Here is a 22,607-nt window from a genome sequence, read left to right as displayed (position 1 = left end):
GGGGTCTCCCCGGTGTGGGTACGCACGTGGGTGATGAGGGCCGAGGTCTGCTTGAAGCTCTTGGTGCAGTGGGGGCACTGGTAGGGGGTCTCCCCGGTGTGGGTGCGCTGGTGCCGGATCAGGGCTGAGCTCTCGCAGAAGCTCTTCCCGCAGTGGGGGCACTCGTAGGGCTTCTCCCCGGTGTGGATGCGCTGGTGCTTGAGGAAGGATGAGCTGTAGCTGAAGCTCTTGCCGCAGTCAGCGCACTTGTAGGGCCGCTCGCCCAGGTGGGTCCGCTTGTGCATGTTGAGGTTGGAGCTGCTCTTGAAGGTCTTCCCGCACTGGGGGCACTTGTAGGGCCGCTCGCCGGTGTGGATGCGCTGGTGGATGACGAGGTCTGAGCTCCGGCTGAACCTCTTCCCGCACTTGGAGCAGGTATAGGGCCGCTCGCCAGTGTGGACGCGCTGGTGGATGACGAGGTCCGAGCTCCGTCGGAAACTCTTCCCGCAGTCGGTGCAGGCGTAGGGCCGCTCGCTGGTGTGCAGCTGCTGGTGCTTCGCCAGGTCTGAGCTCCGGCCGAAGCCCTCCCCGCAGTCGCGGCACTCGTCGGGACTCTGGCCAGGGGGTTGCGGGGCTGGGCTGGGGTCGTTGGTGTCGCCGTCCACCTCCTTCCCGCAGTCCCGGCAGCTCTGTGGGCTCCCGCCGGCGTGGGCGCACCGCTCCCGAATCTGATTGTCGCTGAGGCCGAAGCTCTTGCCGCAGTCGAGGCAGGCAAAGGGCTTCTCCCCGCCATGGCTTCGCTGGTGGGCCAGCAGCGCCGCGCTCTGCGCAAAGCTCTTGCCGCACTCCACGCAGATGTTGGGGTGCTCGCCGGTGGCCGCCCGCTGCCGCACGACCGTCTCCTTGCGCTTCCGCCCCCCACGCCCGCGGCCGCCCGCCTCGGCCTCCCCGCCGGCCGCGGGGGCCGGCTGCCCCTCTGCCCGGCCCGGGCCCCTCGGGGACCTGCCACGCTCAGGCTGGGGGGCCGCGGACCCTCTGCAGCGCTTCGGCGACATGGCGGGGGCTCCTCGAGCCGGGGGCGTCCCCGGGCCGTCCCCACCTGCGACGACAAGGGGAGAAAGAAGCCAAAGGTGAGCGGCGCCCCCGGGGAGGCCGCGCCGGGGGGCTGCCCACCCCCCGGGACCCGCCGGCTGGGGACGCCCCGGTGGCTGCTGGCACCGGCAGGCCCCGAACCGCGGCCCCGAACCGAGCCCGAGCCCGAGCCCGAGCCCGAGCCCGAGCCCGGGCCGGGGCAGGCTGCGGGGCGGGCCGAGGCCGGGCCTTGGGAGGGAAGCTCCGGCCCCGGCCCCTTCCTCGGGCCCCGACGCCGCCGGCCTCCGCCCGCGCCGCCCCGGTACCTGCGGGCGCAGCCCGGGCCGGCGGCCGCGGCTCCCGCCCGGTTCCTCGCCCGGCCCCGGCCCCCGCTGCCGTCCGGGCGCTGCCGCGGCCTCGCCGGTGCCGGGCGGACAATGGAGGCGGCGGCGGCGGCGCTGACCCAGGAAGTTCAACCCCCGGGGGCTGCTCGGAGGAAGGCGGTGGCGGCGAGGGGAAGACCCCGGCCCCGGCCCCGCCTCGGCCCCCCGCCGCCGCCCCCCTGCCGGCCCTCGGCCCCATTCCCCAGCTCCCGCCCCGACCGCCCGGACCCCCGGCACCCGGCGGCGCAGGGGCGCTTCTCCCCCGGCCCCCGCCCCCTCCCCTCCCTTCTCGGCCGGGGCCGGGGCCGGGGCCGGGGCCGCGCTGCCCACCCCCCCATTTCGGGGGGCACCCCTTCCTGCCTGCGCCCTGCCCGCGGCCAGACCCGCTGCCGCAGGAGGACGGAGCCGAGGCCGCAGCGCCGGGGTCCCTGGGGACCGCCGTCCCCCCGGCCCTCGGAGCCGCCCAGAGGCCCAAGCCCTGGCTGCGGGGGTCCCACAGGCCCGCGGTCACCTAAGCAGCACGAGAGGCCCCCCTCAAGGCGCCGTCGTGCCCAGCCACGCCATTCCTTGTCTGGAAAAGCAGCTCCCGGCGGGGACGAAGGGCACCACTGGACTGCGGGTGTCGGCAGCGGCAGCCCTTGCAACCCCCCCGTCCTGGCCCTGGGGGAAAGCACAGGCGCGCGCAGCCCGCAGCCGGCAAACAGCAACTCTTTACTACAGCAGGCAGGGAAAGGAGAGGGATTGCGCGCCCCGCCATGCTGAGCCCAGGCTCACGCTGAGCTTGTCTTGCCAGCGGCGTCGGCCGAGCTGCTGCGACAGCCCTGCTCGGGCAGGGCCGTTGCCCGCTTAATGGCTTACAGGACCCTTCGTGCTCACGCAGGGAGGAGCACGCCTTGCGAGCAAGCCCATGCCTTGGGTTGTGCTTTGCAATCCCCCCCTCCCCTTTCCTCCCTTGAACCCCATGGCGAGACACCGGCAGGTAAAAGGCTTGGCCCCGTTTACACAACAGCCACAACATGGACACAGCGCAGCGCAAAGGCGGCCCGGGCCGTCCCGAGCCCTCAGCCCTGAGCCAGGAGCGAGCCAGGGCTGCCCGCCCGGCGTGGGCTTCCCACACCTCTGGCTGGGACAGGGTCCAGGAGTTCCCGCAGGCAGCTGGTGGCAGTGCCGCATCCCTGATCCACACAGGAGAGGTGAAATGTTCCCTTGCGTCCATCGAGACTGTGACTTGGGCTCAGGAGTGGTCTCGGCTGCCCGTGCTGGCACAGCTCCGCAAGGCCTCCGCTTCGCCACCATGGCTGGAAGCGCCCCAGGTACCCCTGAGCCACCTCTAGCCCTGTCTGGTTCAGGCCCCCAAATGCAGTGGGGCCAGACACACGGAGGAGCTGCAGCTGCGGGTGCTTATCTGAGGTGGATGCGACGGTGCCATCTGAGGACCAAGGACTCAGAGAAGCTCTTGCCGCAGTCGCTGCACTTGTAAGGCTTCTCCCTGGTGTGGGTGCGCAGGTGGACTGTGAGGGACGAGCTCTGCTTGAAGCTCTTGCCGCAGTGGGGGCACTGGTAGGGGGTCTCCCCGGTGTGGATGCGCTGGTGCCGGACCAGATCTGAGCTGTAGCTGAAGCTCTTGCCGCAGTCGCCACACTTGTAGGGCTTCTCCCCGGTGTGGGTGCGCACGTGGGTGATGAGGGACGAGGTCTGCTTGAAGCTCTTGGTGCAGTGGGGGCACTGGTAGGGGGTCTCCCCGGTGTGGATGCGCAGGTGGGTAACGAGGGGCGACCTCTCGCAGAAGCTCTTCCCGCAGTGGGGGCACTGGTAGGGCTTCTCCCCGGTGTGGATGCGCTGGTGGCGGATCAGGGCCGAGGTCTCCCAGAATCGCTTGCCACAGTTGCCGCACTGGTACGACTTCTCCCCGGTGTGAGTGCGCAGGTGGGTCATGAGGCACGAGGTCTGCTTGAAGCTCTTGCCGCAGTGGGGGCAGTGGTAGGGGGTCTCCCCGGTGTGGGTACGCACGTGGGTGATGAGGGCCGAGGTCTGCTTGAAGCTCTTGGTGCAGTGGGGGCACTGGTAGGGGGTCTCCCCGGTGTGGGTGCGCTGGTGCCGGATCAGGGCTGAGCTCTCGCAGAAGCTCTTCCCGCAGTGGGGGCACTCGTAGGGCTTCTCCCCGGTGTGGATGCGCTGGTGCTTGAGGAAGGATGAGCTGTAGCTGAAGCTCTTGCCGCAGTCAGCGCACTTGTAGGGCCGCTCGCCCAGGTGGGTCCGCTTGTGCATGTTGAGGTTGGAGCTGCTCTTGAAGGTCTTCCCGCACTGGGGGCACTTGTAGGGCCGCTCGCCGGTGTGGATGCGCTGGTGGATGACGAGGTCTGAGCTCCGGCTGAACCTCTTCCCGCACTGGGGGCACTTGTAGGGCCGCTCGCCAGTGTGGACGCGCTGGTGGATGACGAGGTCCGAGCTCCGTCGGAAACTCTTCCCGCAGTCGGTGCAGGCGTAGGGCCGCTCGCTGGTGTGCAGCTGCTGGTGCTTCGCCAGGTCTGAGCTCCGGCCGAAGCCCTCCCCGCAGTCGCGGCACTCGTCGGGACTCTGGCCAGGGGGTTGCGGGGCTGGGCTGGGGTCGTTGGTGTCGCCGTCCACCTCCTTCCCGCAGTCCCGGCAGCTCTGTGGGCTCCCGCCGGCGTGGGCGCACCGCTCCCGAATCTGATTGTCGCTGAGGCCGAAGCTCTTGCCGCAGTCGAGGCAGGCAAAGGGCTTCTCCCCGCCATGGCTTCGCCGGTGGGCCAGCAGCGCCGCGCTCTGCGCAAAGCTCTTGCCGCACTCCACGCAGATGTTGGGGTGCTCGCCGGTGGCCGCCCGCTGCCGCACGACCGTCTCCTTGCGCTTCCGCCCCCCACGCCCGCGGCCGCCCGCCTCGGCCTCCCCGCCGGCCGCGGGGGCCGGCTGCCCCTCTGCCCGGCCCGGGCCCCTCGGGGACCTGCCACGCTCAGGCTGGGGGGCCGCGGACCCTCTGCAGCGCTTCGGCGACATGGCGGGGGCTCCTCGAGCCGGGGGCGTCCCCGGGCCGTCCCCACCTGCGACGACAAGGGGAGAAAGAAGCCAAAGGTGAGCGGCGCCCCCGGGGAGGCCGCGCCGGGGGGCTGCCCACCCCCCGGGACCCGCCGGCTGGGGACGCCCCGGTGGCTGCTGGCACCGGCAGGCCCCGAACCGCGGCCCCGAACCGAGCCCGAGCCCGAGCCCGAGCCCGAGCCCGAGCCCGGGCCGGGGCAGGCTGCGGGGCGGGCCGAGGCCGGGCCTTGGGAGGGAAGCTCCGGCCCCGGCCCCTTCCTCGGGCCCCGACGCCGCCGGCCTCCGCCCGCGCCGCCCCGGTACCTGCGGGCGCAGCCCGGGCCGGCGGCCGCGGCTCCCGCCCGGTTCCTCGCCCGGCCCCGGCCCCCGCTGCCGTCCGGGCGCTGCCGCGGCCTCGCCGGTGCCGGGCGGACAATGGAGGCGGCGGCGGCGGCGCTGACCCAGGAAGTTCAACCCCCGGGGGCTGCTCGGAGGAAGGCGGTGGCGGCGAGGGGAAGACCCCGGCCCCGGCCCCGCCTCGGCCCCCCGCCGCCGCCCCCCTGCCGGCCCTCGGCCCCATTCCCCAGCTCCCGCCCCGACCGCCCGGACCCCCGGCACCCGGCGGCGCAGGGGCGCTTCTCCCCCGGCCCCCGCCCCCTCCCCTCCCTTCTCGGCCGGGGCCGGGGCCGGGGCCGGGGCCGCGCTGCCCACCCCCCCATTTCGGGGGGCACCCCTTCCTGCCTGCGCCCTGCCCGCGGCCAGACCCGCTGCCGCAGGAGGACGGAGCCGAGGCCGCAGCGCCGGGGTCCCTGGGGACCGCCGTCCCCCCGGCCCTCGGAGCCGCCCAGAGGCCCAAGCCCTGGCTGCGGGGGTCCCACAGGCCCGCGGTCACCTAAGCAGCACGAGAGGCCCCCCTCAAGGCGCCGTCGTGCCCAGCCACGCCATTCCTCGTCTGGAAAAGCGGCTCCCGGCGGGGACGAAGGGCACCACTGGACTGCGGGTGTCGGCAGCGGCAGCCCTTGCAACCCCCCCGTCCTGGCCCTGGGGGAAAGCACAGGCGCGCGCAGCCCGCAGCCGGCAAACAGCAACTCTTTACTACAGCAGGCAGGGAAAGGAGAGGGATTGCGCGCCCCGCCATGCTGAGCCCAGGCTCACGCTGAGCTTGTCTTGCCAGCGGCGTCGGCCGAGCTGCTGCGACAGCCCTGCTCGGGCAGGGCCGTTGCCCGCTTAATGGCTTACAGGACCCTTCGTGCTCACGCAGGGAGGAGCACGCCTTGCGAGCAAGCCCATGCCTTGGGTTGTGCTTTGCAATCCCCCCCTCCCCTTTCCTCCCTTGAACCCCATGGCGAGACACCGGCAGGTAAAAGGCTTGGCCCCGTTTACACAACAGCCACAACATGGACACAGCGCAGCGCAAAGGCGGCCCGGGCCGTCCCGAGCCCTCAGCCCTGAGCCAGGAGCGAGCCAGGGCTGCCCGCCCGGCGTGGGCTTCCCACACCTCTGGCTGGGACAGGGTCCAGGAGTTCCCGCAGGCAGCTGGTGGCAGTGCCGCATCCCTGATCCACACAGGAGAGGTGAAATGTTCCCTTGTGTCCATCCCCACTGACTGAAGCCCATTGGTACCCTCAAGCCGCCTCTAGCTCTGTCTGGCTTGGACCCCCCCAGTGCGGTGGGGTTGGACGCCTGGAGGCGGAGCAGTGGTGGGCTCCTATCCCAGGTGGATGCGCTGATGCCTGATGAGGGCTGAGCTGACAATGAAGCTCTTGCCGCAGTCACCGCACTTGTAGGGCTTCTCCCCGGTGTGGGTGCGCAGATGGGTGATGAGGGACGAGCTCTGCTTGAAGCTCTTGCCGCAGTGGGGGCACTGGTAGGGGGTCTCCCCGGTGTGGATGCGCTGGTGCCGGATCAGGGCCGAGCTCTCGAAGAAGCTCTTCCCACAGCCGGCACACTGGTAGGGCTTCTCCCCGGTGTGGGTGCGCTGGTGCTTGAGAAAGGCCGAGCTGTAGCTGAAGCTCTTGCCGCAGTCGGCGCACTTGTAGGGCCGCTCGCCCAGGTGGGTCCGCTGGTGCGTGTTCAGGTTGGAGCTGCGGTTGAAGGTCTTCCCGCACTGGGGGCACTTGTAGGGCCGCTCGCCGGTGTGGATGCGCTGGTGAACGACGAGGTCTGAGCTCCAGCTGAAGCTCTTTCCGCACTTGGTGCAGGCATAGGGCCGCTCACCACCGTGTAACCGCTGGTGCTTCGCCAGGTCTGAGCTCTGGCTGAAGCTCTTCCCACAGTCGGGGCACTTGTAGGGCCTGTCCCCGCTGTGGATTCGCTGGTGGGCATTGCGGTTTGAGCTGCGGGTGAAGCTCTTCCCACAGTCCAGGCACTTGTAGGGCTTCTCCCCTGTGTGCAGCCGCTGGTGGATCAGCAGCTCCGACCGCCGGGAGAAGGTCTTCTCGCAGTGCCCACAGCTTTTCGGCATGTTGCCCCGCCGTGCCCGCCGCCCCCCTCGGCTGCTGGCTGTCGTCCCACTGCAGGGGGGCCGTGCTGGCCGCTCCTCGGGGGTGTTCCGTGGGTCCCAGGGCGGGCCACAGTGGCTCTGGCAGGCGTCCCCAAGCAGAGGGCTCTGGGGGATGCCCTGCTCAGTCCCCCGGGACAGGATGACATCCAGCTCTGCCAGCTCGGGGCCATCTGGTTCAGGAGCCTCCTCCTCGTTCTCGCTCCCTGTACCGTCATCTGCTGGGGCAGAGAGAGACAACGCTGACAGGAGTGATTCCCGGCTCCCAGGGGAAAGAGGGGGAGCCTGAAGAATTCAGGTGGACAGCTGCCAAAGGCTGATCCCTGAACAGAGGGCAAGAAACTCTTCCTGACCCCAGCCCGGTGGCTCCACAGAGCCCCGGATACCTGCCAGCTTGGGACACTCCCTGAGACGGAGGAGCAGGGGCTGCCACGGGGCTGTCGCTAAAACCTCCGGCCCATTCAGGGTGGGGTCCTGGCTCACCTGTGGGGGCCACCCTGAGGATCTCCCATTCCTTGGTGTCATTCGGGTCTGGCACCCCGAGCTCTTCCTCCAGCTCCAGCCGGGAGATGACGTTGGGCTTGGGAATCGGGAAGTCTGCTCCAGAAAAAGGGGGAAAGAAGACACCAGGTTTGTTACAGGGCTGATAAGTGGGGTTTATTGAACACTGTATATACACTTTTTAAAGGAGATACGGCATTTTGCATTCAGGCAAGCAGCTGGGAGAGAAAGGCGATACAAGGCATTTCCAGCCCACAGTTTGCGCCTGCTTGGCAGGTAACCTCGCTTCTGGCATCTCCCATCTTCCGAGGAGGGATGTGCCATCCCAGCACTGCATTTCTCTGCACCCAATGCCTTAAAAAACACAAACTCCCACAAAAATTGCACTTCCTTTCCCCTCCCTGCGCCCGCCAGCTAAAAAGCACGTGCCGCGTTGCACCGAGAGGCCTTGCAGCGCCGAAGGCAGGTGCCCAACCCCGCGGTGCCAGCTGCACCGACGCATGGCGGGGACGGCTTTTGTTCTCGCCGTGCCCGCAGGATGCGTCTTCTTTGGCAAGGGATTATTTTTTGGCAGCGAAGCCCGGTGCGTGGCGGGGCGGGCGGCCGCACACCGCGGGGCGCGGGAGCGGGCGAGGACGCCAGCCTTACCCAGCAGGAGCAGGGACTCGTAGCTCTCCTGCATGTCGCCGACGCCGCTTCAAAGCCCGGCGGCACCTGCAAGAGAGGGAAAGAGGGTTCAGGGGTGCCCCCCCCACCCCCGCACGGAGCAGCTGTGTCCCCTGCTCTCGCCGCTGTCCTCACTAACCGGGCCTCGGTGGCTTTCCAAGCAGATACTGGGGCCCGCTAGCAGGGTCCCCCCATCCCGCGGTGGGGATTCGGGCAGCGGAGTGGGGCACCCGCCGGCTCGGGCAACCCCTCCCCGGCTCGGCGGAGGGACCCCCGGCACCCCGGGACCCGCGGACGCGGCGGGGGCAGAGCCCGGCGGAGCGATGCTCCGGCGGCCGCGGGGCACCGCCCCCCCCCCCCCCCCCCGCCCCCGCCCCGGGCCGCTCGGGGAAGCGCCGCCGCCGCCGCCGCCGGCCCCGCGGCGGCTCCGCCCGGCTCCCGGATGGAGGAGCCGCCGGTGACCCAGGAAGTTCAGCCTCCGCCGCGGTGACCGGGGAGGCGCGGAGCGGCGGCGGCCCCCCTCCGCACCCCGGTGGGGACCGCTGGTGCGGGGCCGGGGGGAGACGGTGGGAGCGGCGGGCTGGCCCTGCCCGGCCCCGGCCCCCCTCCCATCCCCACCCTTATCCCAGCCCTGTCCCCGGGGCAGTCCCGGCTCCGCAGGGTGACAGCAAGGGGTGGGCAAAGGGGGAACAAGTCCCCTCCATGCCCCCACACCTGCAAACAACAGCCTGGGGAATGGCGGGGTCCCACCACAACCTGGCTCTGGAGGGACCTGGGAGCTCGGCCTCCAACCCACCCTCCTCCAGCTGAGGTCCTGCTGCTGCAGGCAGGGCCAGAGCCGCTTCCTCGGGGCTTTATCCAGCCTGCTCTGGACGAGCTCCACAGATGGGGACGGTGCAGCTGCCCCACTCAGCTGTCCTCAGGGAAAAGCTGCTGGTAGCCAGGGGGAACCCGTCCTCTTCCAGTTCACACCCATCACCTCCTGTCCTCCATGTGGCAGATGGCTTTGCCAGGCTCTGGGAGACCCGTGGGTGCTTGCTGCGTCCCTGGCAGGACCAGTGAATCCCCACCCCTGCGGCTTCCCCCCTCTCCTCTGGCTCATCCACCTCCCCAAGCTGCACGGTAAAGCTCCACAGGTCCCAAAGGGCCCCAGTTCAGCCTCAAAAAGACACAGCAGGAGCTGTGTGGGTCAGTGACGAGCTGGAAGATGCCTCCGAAACCCAAAACTCAGAGCGCCGCATTGTGCCACGGCATCTGCATCCACCCTTTTGGGTGAAAACCACCCGATTCCTTTGCTTTTCCCCACCTCAGTTACCCCACCTGTGAAACAATAGGAGCCGCTCATCCACGGCAGCTTCTGGGCTGGGGGCTGTCTGGGGCAGCTACCACCCGACAGCGGGGGGGCTCTGAAGCGAGGTGGGGTTCGACAAGACTCCGGGGGCCCCTCAGTGCCAGCGGCACTTTGCCTCAGATCCAGCCCCGCCTTCCCGTCCCAGCCGCGCCAGTGGCCGCTGCTGCAGGATGGCAGATTTTATTGCCGATCGCCACGCAGAAAAACCTCGCGGTGGGGGATGCCGGTACTGGCGAAGGGGCAGCACGGCTGGGGCCATCAGAGGGACTTGCCGTGCTGCAGGCGCCAGTGGGTGATGACGTTGGAACTCTGGGTGAAGCTCTTGCCGCAGTCAGGGCAGACGTAGGGCCGCTCGCCGGTGTGGATGCGCTTGTGCTTGGTGAGCGCCGAGCTGGTGGTGAAGCTCTTGCGGCACTCGGGGCAGACGTAGGGCCGCTCGCCCGTGTGCACCCGCTGGTGGGTGGTGAGGTGGGCAAACTGGCTGTAGCCCCGGCCGCACTCCCCGCAGCGGTACGGCTTCTCGGGCAGGTGGGTGCGCCGGTGTCGCAGTAGGTAGGAGCTGGTGGAGAAGCTCTTGCCACAGTCAGGGCAGGTGAAGGACTTCTCGGCGCGGTGCGTGCGCTGGTGCTTGGCCAGCAGCGAGTTGTCGGCAAAGGCCTTGCCGCACGCTGGGCAGGGGTAGGGCCGCTCGCCGGTGTGGGCGCGGCGGTGGATGGTGAGCGAGGGGCAGTCCCGGAAGCTTTCACTGCAGTCGGGGCAGCGGTAGGGCCGCTCGCCCGTGTGCAGCCGCTGGTGCCGGGTGAGGTTGGAGCTGCTGCCGAAGCGGCGCCCGCACTCGGGGCAGGGGTAGGGCCGCTCGCCGGTGTGCGTCCGCCGGTGCTTCACCAGGTCCGAGTTGACATTGAAGCTGCGGCCGCAGTCACGGCAGCGGTAGGGCCGCTCGCCGGTGTGCAGCCGCTGGTGGGTGAGGAGGTGGGAGCTCTGCCCGAAGCAGCGCCCGCACTCAGGGCAGGCGTAGGGCCGCTCACCCAGGTGGCTGCGGCGGTGGGTCAGCAGGTTGGAGCGCAGGCTGAAGCTCTTCCCGCACGCCTCGCAGGTGTTGGGGTGCGACCGCGCCACCCTGGCACCACCACCACGCTCCCGCGCTGTCTCCTGCCCAGGGGACATGCCCCTCCTCTCCGGGCTCTCTTCCTGCCCGTCACCTGCCGGGGAGACGGGCGATGGGGAGGCAGCGCTCGGGAGGGCAGGAACACAACGGGAAGGGGGTGCCAACACAGCCTGCAGTAGCCCCATCCTGGCCTTGGGTGTTGACCCTGCCGCCCTCTGCCCCCAGCTGCAGGGACAAGCAGTGAGCCCAATGTTGAGCCCAGCCCCATCCCGTCCCGGTACCTGCCCTGGCGTCTCCCTGGCTCGCTCCTGCCTCGGAGCCACAGGTGCCTGGGTCCATGTGGGGCTGGGAGCCCTCTGTCCCCTGGGGAGGAGAAGAGGAGAAGAGAAATTGGGGCGGGGGGTGGGCTTGCCCAGGACAAGCAGCTTCGGGGCTGGGGGTCTGGCAGCAGCGCAGACCCCTGACACAGGGTCCGGCAGAGACCACATCCGCTGGCGGCTCTCGCCACCATTTCTGCCTGGACCTCAACAGGGGTCGACAGTCTGGAGCACAGTGAGGGGGCCGGTGGGCAACAGGGGTTTGCAGAAACGACTTTGCCCCTAAAACCTGCCCGAGGCTGCGCCAGGCAGGGGGAGGAAGGGTCTGTGGGCACTGGGGGCACAGAAACCCCACCCCACCCATGGAAGGGTCTTGGGACAGCCTGAGGACCCCTGGCCTCAGCACCCCTCCATGGAGGGGCACGGGGGCTGCAGGAGGGGGCATGGGGCAGGGGCCCCCTAACTTTCACAGTCCCACTGTCCCAGCATGGCATGGGTGTCCCTGCCCACCCTGAATCACCAAGGGTCCTGCCACTCTCCATGGGAGCGGGGACCCCCCAGGACCACTGGGTGGGGGTAGCCTGGCTAGATGGGCGGGTGGCAGAGGAAGAGGCTGGAGCAAGCGGTGGGGCCGGGGAGGGGCAGCCGGACCCAGTGTTCCAGGAGGCAGCACCCTGGAGCCATCCTGCCGCCCACACCCCCTCACCCCATCCCATGCCAGGACCCCCCCACCCCAGCTCCCACTGCCCCAGCACCTCGGCCCTCCTGTCCTGCAGTACCACGGCCACCCCCCAGCTCCCTTCCTCCACACCAGCGTCCAGGGCACCCCGGAGGGTCTGGGGCTCTCTGCAGGGCAGGCGCGCTCCCCCAAGGACCCCCTCCTTCTCTCCCTGTGCCCCCACCGAGGACCTTTTTGGCTCAGCAGCCCACTTTGCACCCCCTGCCCCCCAGCTCCCCAAGCACCCTCCCCACGGCCTCGCTGACCCCAGAGCACCTGCTGCTCCTCACCACCAGCCAGGATTCCCTGAGGACAAGCTGTGCTCTGCTCTGAGCACCCCAGGTCCTCTCTGGCCCCTCGACACCCCTCCCACAGCACTTTGTTTTGTCCTTTATTGCTGTTCCAGCCGCCCGACTGCGAGTTACAGCGCTCAGTACAGTTTCTGGTGTGGTGTTTTTTTGTTTGTTTGTTTTTTTGTTTCAGCCCTACTCTTGTGGTTTCCATCCTTTAGGACCCAGCTGGGAGTCAGCTGGAGAGACCATCTCAGAGTGACTGGGAGCTGCTGGTGGTGATCTACAGAGAATAATTCACTCTGCAGCTGGGGCTATTTCAGAGGAGGATTCTTACAGGATCTAATTCTGCTCTGGCAGCCCGTCCTGTCCAACGGCAGTGCTGATACCAGTTCAGCAGCGTGTGTAGCCTTGACAGACACGAACAGCAACAGCACCGTGTCTTTTTCAGACAGAAAACTAAAGCATGTCACTTCAGCGGGTAACGTCAGTACTACTTTTAATGAACTACTTTCCCATGTAACTTCATATAATCTTGTTTATATCTATTTAAAGAAAGGTTTGCGCTCTGCCCAGCAAAATTAAGCTTAATTACCAACCTGGTCCGGTTGCTGGTGCGACAAAAAAAGCTGCAGTCAAGGAGCGGGCAGTGGCGTCTCCAGCAGTTGTCCGTTCCTTGATTTGGCGCTCGGTGTGCTGCAAACCCAAGCAGAGCAGGAGGTGCGCTGCTGCACGTCCTCATCCAGGGGAGCTTTTTTGTTCCCACCCCACTGTTTTTTGTGTTTTGTGGTTTTTTTTTTTTTTTCCCCTTTCTTCCTCCCCCACCCCGGTCCCGACCGCTCTGCCATAACGTAACGCAGTGACGGACCGTGGGGAGACGGCTGCGGGCCTGGCTGCAGAAGGCTGCGTGGAGGTGAAGCAGTCGCCCAGCGCAGAGGAGGGCCGGCCCGTGAAGTGTAACTGGTTTGTGCGACTGTAAATTCATTCAAGGGGCTTTGTGGTTTCTGGTGTTGCCTGACGGGTGGGCAGCTGTTTTTGCATGCAGGTGTGGAAGGCGAGGGCGCGCTGCAACGGGCAGAGCTCGTGCATTTTCCGCCTGGGAATCCCACTGGCAGAGGCGACGGTGCCGCGAAGGCGCCAAGGAGGGCCGCGTGTCTCGCGCACAGTGAAATTTCTGTGCGGCGTGCGTGTGACCTGGCGTGTTGTTTCAGCGCTACGCGTTGTACCTGCTGCGATGCGTCTGTCCTCGCTGCAGCCCGCCTTTGCCTCCGTGGCTTCTGTCGGACGTGCTGTCGGCTGAGGGGGTGGCAGGCACTCGGGCTCCTGTCAGCGCAGCAGCGATGGTCTGGGGTGGCCACCGGTTGTGGCACAGCCGGCAGTTTGGTGCTGTGGTATCTCTGCCGCGCGCGCGTTTGTTCCTCCAGGGATTTGGGGCTCCCAAAAAAAGGACTGGTGGGACACTGGAAGTGCAAAATCCTGGAGCAACTGAGCTGGGCAAAAGCACTTGTCCAACTTCTGGTCACACCAAGGTGCTTCTGTTGTTTTTCCTGGGATTTCCAACGTCCCTGGTTTCTGTTATTTTAATTGTTACTGCTTATTATTTACTTTAAAACATCTAGAACAAAAACTTAATGTCCTTAAAGACAACAGTCTTTATGAGTAAATAATGCCCAGACCCTGACTATTATGCAAAACTTTACAGTCAGCAATTCCTCCCAATGTATATTATAAAGCTACAAGCAGCGAACTATGAGAGCACTAATTGGGATTAATATCTGTAGAGAAATAACTCTAGGTAGTATAAAAAAAAAAAATAAAATCACAAGCACTGGTCAATCCCAGTGAGTAGTAAAGTGATGATTAAAACGTTAAAGCGCAAATAAAAAAAGGAAATGTTATTTAGGGATGAGTCGTGACTAAATTTAATCGCAGCTATTACTTAAGGAACCAGGCAGTCAGTATTCCTAATCGGTATTGTAATTAAAAAAAAATAATTTAGCAATCCTTTTTTTAAGCGATAAATTAAAAAAAACCTAGCTACGAGTCATTAGTAGCTAAACCTAAATACAGCCGTTATTAAATCAATAGCAGGCATTAATGACTCCTGGTCACAATCACAACACAAAAGTTTTAGACTTTAAAATGACAATAGAACGGGAAAGCTAAATCGGGAGTGGCTAACACTTAAATTATAACAGAAGCGTAAGTAAGTTCAGAGGCAGTAGCGACAACTCCTGCTTTGAACCCAAACAGTAATCAGAGCTTTAGATTTTTTTTAAATAAAAGAGAAACAAAGGTGAGCCATTAAATAAAGGCTGTGTTCAAATATAAGTATGAAGAAAATTCACAGGCAATGGCGATTCTCAGCAGGAACTAACAACACTGAAAGATTTAGATTTAAAATAAAATTAGAAAACTCACGAAGCGCACAACCACCCGAATGTGACCACAGCCACTCTGGGGGAGCGATGCCCCCACCCCCAGCCCACCGGTATTTGTTACTTCCAAGTAGAGCTAAAACAGAAGTGAAACCAGTGCAAGTTAAATTTGAGTAGTACACAAGTTGAATTTTAGAAACATTTAGACACTAACCGGGCATCGTTAACGCCTCCTACTTGCTTAATAACAGCAAGAGTCCTCCTCACCGGGTTTCTAACCCCGAACACGAAGCTGTGGCTCGCCCCTACCTGCCACGGCACCCTCTCCCCGGCGCTCCGTCTCTTTTTTCCTGCAGCCGCAGAGAACCGGGACCCTCTCCGGGCGCTCGCTGCGATCGGGAGCAGCAGATTAGTCAACCGGGCCCCTGAAACACGGGGCCAGCCCGACCGGAGCCGTGGGAGCGGCCGCCGACGGGGCCGGCAGCCCCAGACCCCTCGGGGGCACTGCCAGATCTCCCTCCCCAGCGCCGCTCCGGCCGGCGGCCCCCGCGGCCCGGTACGGCCTTCGGCACCGCTCGCGCCTGACCCCCGCTGAACACCGCCCCGGGCTCGGGGGCGGGCGGCCGCCGCTGCCACCGGCACCCGCGGAGAAGCGCCCTCGCGGTGGCCGGGCCACCGCCGGGTCCGAGAGAACGGCGGCCGGAGGCCCAACCAGCACCGCCGGGGCTGTGGCGGGCTCCCCGCCGCCCGGAGCGGCCTCTCGGCGACGGCCGCCCCGTACCGAGAGCGGCCACCGGCACTCGGGCCGGGCGCCCACCGCGCTCCAGGGCCGCCCGGAAGTGTCCATCAGTCCTCCGGACCGGGCACTCTATGGGCCGGCGGTCCTCCAGCTCACCTGGAGTGCCCGTCAGTCCTCCACAATCCGCACTCTATGGGCTACAAGTCCTCCAGCTCATTGGAAGTGTCCGTCAGTCCCGTGGAACGTGCACCCTATGGGTCCGCAGTCCTCCGGCCCCCTAGCGACAGGCCCCGCCCCCTGGCGACGGCCTTGGGGGGGGGACACGTGGCGGGCCACCCTTCCTCCTTCTTCCCCCAGCTTTATATACCAGGCATCACATCGGGTGGTATGGAATACCCCTTTGGTCAGCTTGGATCAGCTGCCTTGGCTGTGCCCCCTCCCCTCCCGGCTGCTTGTGCCCCTGGCAGAGCTCGGGGAGCTGACGTGGTCCTCGACTAGCAGAGGCACTCCTTAGGGACACCGAGCCGCTACTTAACAACCGCTAAACCATCGATGTGCCATCAGCACTGTTCTCGTACCAAACCCAAACCACAGCACTATGCCGTAGCTGGTGAAGAAAATTAACTCTATCCCAGCCAAAACCAGCACATCAGTATATAAAGCTGGGGGGAAAAAGGAGGGGGGGGGAATGTTTGGAGTTACAGCATTTGTCTTTTTGATGTCCTTTTTGTACTGAGGGGCCCAAAAGGGAACATGATACTCGAGGTGCAGCTTTGCCAGTGCTGAGTACCAGGGTACGATCGCTCCCCTACTCCTGCTGGCCACGCTTCCTGATACAAGGCAGGATGCTGTCGGCCTCCTCGGCAACCCAGGCGCACCGCCGGCTCACGTTCAGCCGGCTGTCAGCCGGCACCCCCGGGTCCTTCTCCGCCTCACATTTTTCGAGCCGCTCTTCCCCAAGCCTGTAGCATTGCGTGGGGTCGTTGTGACCCCAGCACAGGACCCGGCACTCAGCCTTGCTAAACCTAATAGAGGTGACCTCATGCCATGGGCCCAGCCTGTCCACATCCCTATGCAGAGGCTTCCTGTCCTCAAGCAGATTGACTCTCCTGCCCAGCTTGGTGTCATCTGCAAACTTACTGAAGGCACACTGTCCCCTTGTTCAGATCCTTGATAAAGATAAGGAACAAGGCTGGTCCCAAAAGTGAACCCTGGGGAACAACGCTCATGACCAGCCACAAATTTGATTTAACCTCTGTCACCACTACTCTTTGGGCTCAGCCATCCAGCCAGTTTTGTACCCGGCAAAAAGCACACCCGTCCAAGCTAGGAGCCACCAGCGTCTCCAGGAGAATGCTGTGGGAGGGAGTGTCAAAGACTTTACTGAAGTACAGGTAGATAACATCCACGGCCCTTCCCTCATCCGCTAGGTGGGTCACCTGGTCATAGAAGGAGACTGGGTTGGTCAGGCAGAACCTGCGGTGTCTGGGCCTGATCCCCTGGTCATCCCGCACATGCCTGGTGAGCTCACTGAAGGTGAACCATTACTACCCTGGTGATAAACAGCCTGGCTACTAGAGACTGAGGCCAAGAAGGCCTCAAGTACCTCAACCTTTTCCTTAGCGGCAGCATTCCCCCTGCATCCAATAGAGGATGGAGATTCTCCTTGGCTCTCTGCCTGTTGTTAACATTTTTGTAAAAACATGTTTTGTTTACCTCTAACAACAGTGGCCAGTTGAGTTCTAGCTGGGCTTTCGCCTTCCTGGTTTGCTCTTTGCATGGCCTAAAGAGCTCCCTGTACCCTTCTTGACTGGCCTACCCATTCTTCCAAAAGCACTAAACTCTTCTTCCCGCTCTCCTCTCCCCGAGTCACAGCGAAAGCTCCCCATTCACCCAGGCCTGTCGTTCCCCACCGGTCTGTCTTACGGCATGTCGTGGTTTGGCCGGCAGCTCAGCCCCACACAGTCGCTCGCTCGCTCCCCCACCGGTGGGACGGAGGAGAGAATCAGAAGGGTAACGTTTGTGGGTTGAGGTAAGAAGAGTTCAATAATTAAAATAAGAAAACAACAACAAAAATGCAATGGAAAGGAAAACAAGGAGAGGCGTGAAACCAAACCTGGAGGGGTGGTGGTGTGGATGAACCGCCTAAACAACCCGCCCGCGCCGCGGCCGCTCGCCGCCTGCCGACCCGACGCCGCGCCTCCCTCAACCGCAGCTGCCCCCATTAATGTACGGGTCATGGTGTCACGTGCTATGGGATGAGCATCCCATTGGCAAGTCGGGGTCAGCCGCCCCCGCCGTGGGCCCACCCCCCCGGCCCCCCGCCAACACGGCAGAGTGCGGGAAGCTGGAAAGGTCCCTGACCACCACAGGCACCGCAGTGAAGAGAGTTAACCCCTTCTCAGCCAAAACCAGCACACTGCACATGGGGACAACCGACTCCTGCACCTTCCAGACTTCCTTCTTGAAGAACATCCAGGCTTCCAGGACCCCTTAGCCCTTCAGGACTTCATCCCAAGGGACTCTCTCAACCAGCATCCTGAAGAGTCCAAAGGTTGCCCTCCTCAAGTCCACAGTAGAGGTTTTGCTGGTCCCCCTTCCTTATTTTGCTAAGCATTGGGAATTCTATCATTTTGCGGTCGCTAGGCGCAAGACGGCTTCCGACCTCCGCATCTCCCACCGGTCCTTCTCTGTGTGTAAACAGCAGGTCAGTCGAGGCACCTCCCCAGTAGGCTCATTTACCAGCTGCATCAGGAAGTTACCTTCCACACGGTCCATGAGCCTCCTAGACTGTTTCCTCTCTGCTGTGGTGTCTCCCCAGCAGACATCTGGTAGTTCAGGTCCCCCACGGGAATAAGGGGTAGCAATTGGGAGAGTTCTGCCAGCTGCCTGTAGAACCCTTCATCTACCTCTTCATCGCGGTGCACAACTCCTTTGCAGGTCAGCCACTGGCACCTGGTCTGCCTGGCTGCCCTGTGCCCCGACGCACAGCTGCCCCCCTCACCCCAAGCAGCCTGCCTTCAGAAGGGCAGCTGTGTTCCCCTGATTTTATTCCTTTAGGTTTGACACTTTGGCCTTCATTGAGTAAGCATGATGTGCAGCAGCAGCAGCGAAAGAGCTGTAGCTGTGGTGGTGAATCGGTAAGCATAGGTTCTTGGTACGCTATAGCAGTGCCCTGCAGTCTCATAGGGTTATCTCCCTGCGGCAGTGCCGTAAGGAAGGGATGAGGCTGCTTCTAACACCAGCAAGAATATTTAGTGTGGTACCATTTTGATCAGATTTTTAGTATAAATAGCTGTTAATAGTGTTTAAGTGTGCTACTCACTTAAGCTGTAAAGGATATGTTGTGTTTCAAGCTGATCCATTTACTTAGAAACCTCCTTTGACTGAACTGATAGACTATGCCTTAGGCTGACAGCAGTTTGTATTTTCATCTGCTCCCATTTTTTTAATATGGTGACATATAGTTAGATATTTGTTTTTCCAACACCTTGATGAAAGCATCTCGGTATGCTCAGTAAATACGTCCCCACCCATGCTTGCTTCCTGTTACTCGGGGCACACTAATGTCACTATGTGTGGGGAAATGATGCAGCAGAGCAGCAGGTGAGGGGGGATGGTGCGTGAGGGATTTTAGATGGTGGTCAGTGTAGGGCCACAGTGGAAGAATCACAAGCTGAACACAGCTGTGAGAACGCAACCTCCAAGGGGGGAAGCGGGAGGAATGTCATTGCACAATATGTTGTTGCAACCCCAGAACCGCCGTTAGCTGGCAGAGCACGTACCCGGCAGGCCTGGTTGCATGTGCCGGCCACGCGTGCGGCAACGTCTAGGCAGTACTTTTGCCTTGAATCTGCTGAGGGTATAAAAAGGGGCGGCTCAAAGCAGAGAGAGGGGGGGAGACAGAGCACGCTCTGGGAACCACAGGGGACACCCTGAAGGTGCCATGCGTACCTCCCTTCTCCACGATGACTGTGCTCACAGTCACCCTCCTGCTCGGCAGTGTCTCGGGCATAGTCAGGTTGGTCAGACTCCGATGAGGGGAAAACAATATGCTAGTAACTGCTTCTGCAAGGCTCTAACAGAGCAATAAATACTGTTGTGCTTTTGAAATATCATATGTTGGGTGAATTTTGTGCATAGGAATCCTGCTAACCTGTTACAGATGGGGGTGTAATGGGGGGTCCCTCCCCAAAGAGTCGTGGGGGGATTATTAAATATTATAAACTATAAGTATGGGTGTGTGGCATTGCAATAAAGGAAAAGGGTTTTTTTTCCTATTTTGAATGCCTTCCTCTATATAGAGTTTAAAATGCACAAAAAAATTATATCTATACAAGTTTTTTATATTTTAAGAGTCTGTACATGTTTCTAATTGGAATATAAAAAATTTAAAGTTCTTTGTACTATACAGTAGGTAAAAAGTTTTTTTAAAAGTTTTTTTTTATTTATAAGTTAATATTGGTTTTCAAAATATATAAGAAGTCATCTGACTGGATAAAGCTATCTGAATTTAGTGTGTGTTCTATAATAAGCCTACCGCAGGGTCACAGGTTGGAAGGTTCTCAGGGATCATCTAGTCCAACCCTTCTGTTAGATATCCTATGTAATCTAAATAAAGATAATAAAATAAGTGTAAACAGGTATAGAGAAAAGTAGATATCTCAGTCTAAATAGAGAAGTGTAAAATTAGTGACGATATATGTAAGTTTAAACAGATAGCTAAATAGAAGCTCTGATAAGTGTTGATCGGTATGTCTAAATAGATAGATGCATAAATATTCTATAGATGTATATAGATATAGTCACAATAGATAGTGTAAACAGATATTAAGTTATAAAACATCTATGTATTCCCTGAATATACATATATTTAGGTAGATACGTCAGTGTAAATATCTCTGCTATATAGGGTTTTTACAACACTAAGAAAAACACTATTTATAGAACGGTTTCAGAAGCTCAACCCCCCCCTTCATACGTACTGAAGTTATAAAAGCGCTTTCTAAAGCTGCCCCTTATCCCTTTTCCGCTCCAAGTCAGGGCCCATCCTCCCAGTTGGTGACTTGCTCCTGCAGGGCTGCGCTCGCAGAGCGAGAGCTGCTGCCACAGCACTAATACACCCCCAAATCCCCGATTCTGGTCCACCTACCTCTCTGGTGCCCCAAAAGTTGTTGCTCTTTTGCCAGTTCTGCCCTGTACGCTTCACCTCTTTGTTTCTGGTTCCGGCTCTTTCCTCTGTCCTTCCTCCCTGTTTATTCTTTTTCCTCTGTCACACTGCTTTTGGGTGCTGACCCTGGTAGCCAGCTCACTGCAACCATATCTGACGCGTGTGAAGGGACGAGGCTTCGCTGCCTCCTGCCCATTCCCAGATGCGTTTGCAGCCCCTGGGCTTCGGGGTGAGTGGCTGCAGTTGGGTCCAAGGGAGAAGATGATGTGCTGTTGGATGCAGCCGGTGAGTCCGAGGACAGGGCTGGCCCTGCTGTGCCAAGGGGCTCTAGCTGGGGAGAGGGCTGCCTGGACACTCCTGCCTGCAGGAGCTGGCTGAGGAGTGAAAGGAAGGGTGTTCCACAGGCAGCTGCCTCCAGCAAGGAACAGCGTGTCGTTGAGCAAGGAAGGATCCATCCTGGCCAGAGCACGCCACCAGCACAAGGTAAGAGGATATCAGCAGCTCTGTTGGCTATGTGCGTTGGCCCCCGTGTGTCCAGGAAACACGGTCGGAGAGGAGTGTCGGGGCACCCGCCTCCTGCTCCGGGAGGGGCATGGTTTGGGCAGCCAGCACTGTGGAGGGGGAAGGGGCAGAGGGAGAGAGAGAAACCTCAGGGCTGTGAAGGTGTCCTGCCCACAACAGGAGCTGCAGTGAGTCGCACAGCTCCTCCCATGCATCTGGGCCTATCCCTGCTATGCTTTTCCCGGTGTCTGTCTGCCTCCTTGCCTGTCCCTGCCTCTGTCTCCTTCTCAGGCTGCACAGCTCACCAAAGCTTTTTGGTCTTCTGCCAACACTGCCCTGCACCCCATCGCCTTCTATGTGTCCTTTCTATACCTCTCCTTTTCTGGCTCCACACCTGCTATTATTTCTTTCTTCCCTATTACTTGTAAAAATTGCATTTCTAGGTCTGCCTCTACCCAGCGACCTATCTCCATTTCAGTGACTCCCTCTGCTCTGCCCCGGCTTGCTCTTCCTACGTCCTTTCTCTGTGGCCATCCATCTGTCTCCCTCTCTTGATATTTAACTTCTACCCACGTGGCCAGAACCCCGTTGATTTTTACATTTGCGCTGTCTGTCTACGTTCAGTTCCGCGTCCACGTTTGTTTCTTCCTGCCTGTCCTCAACTAAATCACTTTTTCAATTTTGTTTGTCTTCATTGATTTAGTTTGTGGACCCTATTTCTTACTTTTTCCTGTCTGACCCTTACCCCATTGCTTTTAAAATTCTCTTTATAGGTTTAGTTTTACGAAGCTGCCAATCCCTAATTTTAAGGGTTATTTGTTGTTCGTGCACCCCATTGCTTTTAAAATATTTTATCAAGGTGACTTTTTTTATAGAGGTAATAAGGTTGGAAAAGGCCTGTGGTATCATTGAGTCCAATCATCAACCCAACACTACAGTGCCTCCTAAAGCACGTCCTAAAGTGCCACGTATACGCATCTTTTGAACGCCTCCAGGGAGGGCAACTGCCCCACCTCTCTGGGCAGCCTGTTCCAATACCTGACGACTCTTCGGGTAAAGAAATTTTTCCTAATACCCTATCTGATCATTCCCTGATGGAACTCGACACCATTTCCTCTTGTCCAATCGCTAGCTCTTTGGGAAAAGGAACCTACACCCAGTTCACTACAACCTCCTCTGAGCCTCCTCTTCTGCAGACTTAAACAACCCCAGTTCCCTCAGCCGCTCTTCATAAGGCTTGTTTTCCAGACCCTTCCCCAAGCTTTGTTGCCCTTCTCTGGACATACTCCACCTACTCAATGTCCTTTTTGTACTGAAGGGCCCGAAAGGGAACACGATACTCAAGGTGCGGCCTCACCAGTGCCAAGTCAGGGGTACGATCACTTCCCTACTCCTGCTGGCCACGCTATTTCTGATACAAGGCAGGACCCCATCGGCCTCCTTGCCAACCCAGGCGCACCGCCGGCTCACGTTCAGCCGGCTGTCAACCGGCACCCCCGGGTCCTTCTCTGCCGCACAGTTTTCCAGCCGCTCTTCCCCAAGCCTGTAGCATTGCATGGGGTCGTTGTGACCCCAGCACAGGACCCGGCACTCAGCCTTGTTAATTCTCATAGAGGTGACCTCATGCCATGGGCCCAGCCTGTCCACATCCCTATGCAGAGCCTTCCTACCCTCAAGCAGATGAACACTCCTGCCCAACTTGATATCATCTGCAAACTTACTGAAGGCACACTGTCCCCTCATTCAGATCCTTGATATAGACATGGAACAAGACTAGTCCTAAAGCTGACCCCTGGGGAACAACGCTCATGACCAGCCACAAATTTGATTTAACCTCTGTCACCACTACTCTTGGGGCTCAGCCATCCAGCCAGTTTTGTACTCAGCAAAGAGTACACC

The 22,607-nt window shown here is 61.3% G+C and overlaps 4 protein-coding genes across 11 annotated transcripts; all 4 read right to left on the bottom strand.

Moving 5' to 3' along the window:
* Positions 1-5: 5 nt before the first annotated feature.
* LOC142051339 (uncharacterized) lies at positions 6-1,647 on the bottom strand (the record flags this gene model as incomplete). Its single annotated transcript, XM_075080474.1, has 2 exons — positions 1,377-1,647; positions 6-1,078 (listed from the first exon to the last, which is right to left on the bottom strand). Coding segments are annotated over exons 1-2 (1,329 nt in total), but the record flags the coding sequence as incomplete, so codon positions are not given.
* Positions 1,648-2,125: 478 nt separating this feature from the next.
* Positions 2,126-6,076, bottom strand: LOC142051342 (uncharacterized). Of its 2 annotated transcripts, none has more exons than XM_075080476.1 (2): positions 5,362-6,076; positions 2,126-4,495 (listed from the first exon to the last, which is right to left on the bottom strand). In XM_075080476.1, exon 2 carries the CDS (start codon positions 4,449-4,451, stop codon positions 2,835-2,837), a length of 1,617 nt encoding a protein of 538 aa, XP_074936577.1. In that variant the 5' UTR covers positions 4,452-4,495; positions 5,362-6,076; the 3' UTR covers positions 2,126-2,834. The 2 variants fall into 2 exon arrangements, with proteins under 2 accessions (XP_074936577.1, XP_074936576.1); XM_075080475.1 differs by lacking the exon at positions 5,362-6,076 and adding an exon at positions 4,794-5,064.
* Positions 5,543-8,348, bottom strand: LOC142051343 (uncharacterized). Its single transcript, XM_075080478.1, is given in 5 exon segments — positions 5,543-6,180; positions 6,183-7,187; positions 7,453-7,566; positions 8,119-8,184; positions 8,276-8,348. Coding segments are annotated over 4 exon segments (1,239 nt in total). The 5' UTR covers positions 8,153-8,184; positions 8,276-8,348; the 3' UTR covers positions 5,543-6,094.
* Positions 7,544-15,314, bottom strand: LOC142051344 (uncharacterized). Of its 7 annotated transcripts, none has more exons than XM_075080480.1 (8): positions 15,194-15,314; positions 14,608-14,687; positions 13,147-13,492; positions 12,520-12,616; positions 10,877-10,958; positions 9,760-10,689; positions 8,119-8,184; positions 7,544-7,566 (listed from the first exon to the last, which is right to left on the bottom strand). In XM_075080480.1, exons 5-7 carry the CDS (start codon positions 10,932-10,934, stop codon positions 8,168-8,170), a joined length of 1,005 nt encoding a protein of 334 aa, XP_074936581.1. In that variant the 5' UTR covers positions 10,935-10,958; positions 12,520-12,616; positions 13,147-13,492; positions 14,608-14,687; positions 15,194-15,314; the 3' UTR covers positions 7,544-7,566; positions 8,119-8,167. The 7 variants fall into 7 exon arrangements, with proteins under 7 accessions (XP_074936581.1, XP_074936582.1, XP_074936585.1 ...); XM_075080481.1 differs by lacking the exon at positions 15,194-15,314 and adding an exon at positions 14,342-14,434 and having other exon boundaries at positions 14,608-15,158; XM_075080484.1 differs by lacking the exon at positions 10,877-10,958 and having other exon boundaries at positions 14,513-14,687; positions 15,194-15,219.
* Between the last annotated feature and the right edge of the window lie 7,293 nt (positions 15,315-22,607).

Source organism: Phalacrocorax aristotelis, unplaced genomic scaffold, assembly GCF_949628215.1.
Source record: "Phalacrocorax aristotelis unplaced genomic scaffold, bGulAri2.1 scaffold_135, whole genome shotgun sequence".
NCBI classification, from domain to species: Eukaryota; Metazoa; Chordata; class Aves; order Suliformes; family Phalacrocoracidae; genus Phalacrocorax; species Phalacrocorax aristotelis.
Note: the sequence above shows the minus strand (reverse complement) of the source record. Positions and strands in the feature narration are given on the sequence as shown.

What these genes read in the sequence shown, in the direction of transcription:
- LOC142051342 (XM_075080475.1), bottom strand. Translation starts at nt 5,049, where the DNA reads ATGGGGCCGAGGGCCGGCAGGGGGGCGGCGGCGGGGGGCCGAGGCGGG. An exon ending in GGCCCGGGCTGCGCCCGCAG is followed by an intron (nt 4,496 to 4,793) that starts GTACCGGGGCGG and finishes TTGTCGTCGCAG; the next exon opens with GTGGGGACGGCCCGGGGACG.
- LOC142051344 (XM_075080480.1), bottom strand. Translation starts at nt 10,934, where the DNA reads ATGGACCCAGGCACCTGTGGCTCCGAGGCAGGAGCGAGCCAGGGAGAC. An exon ending in CCAGGGAGACGCCAGGGCAG is followed by an intron (nt 10,690 to 10,876) that starts GTACCGGGACGG and finishes TCTCCCCGGCAG; the next exon opens with GTGACGGGCAGGAAGAGAGC.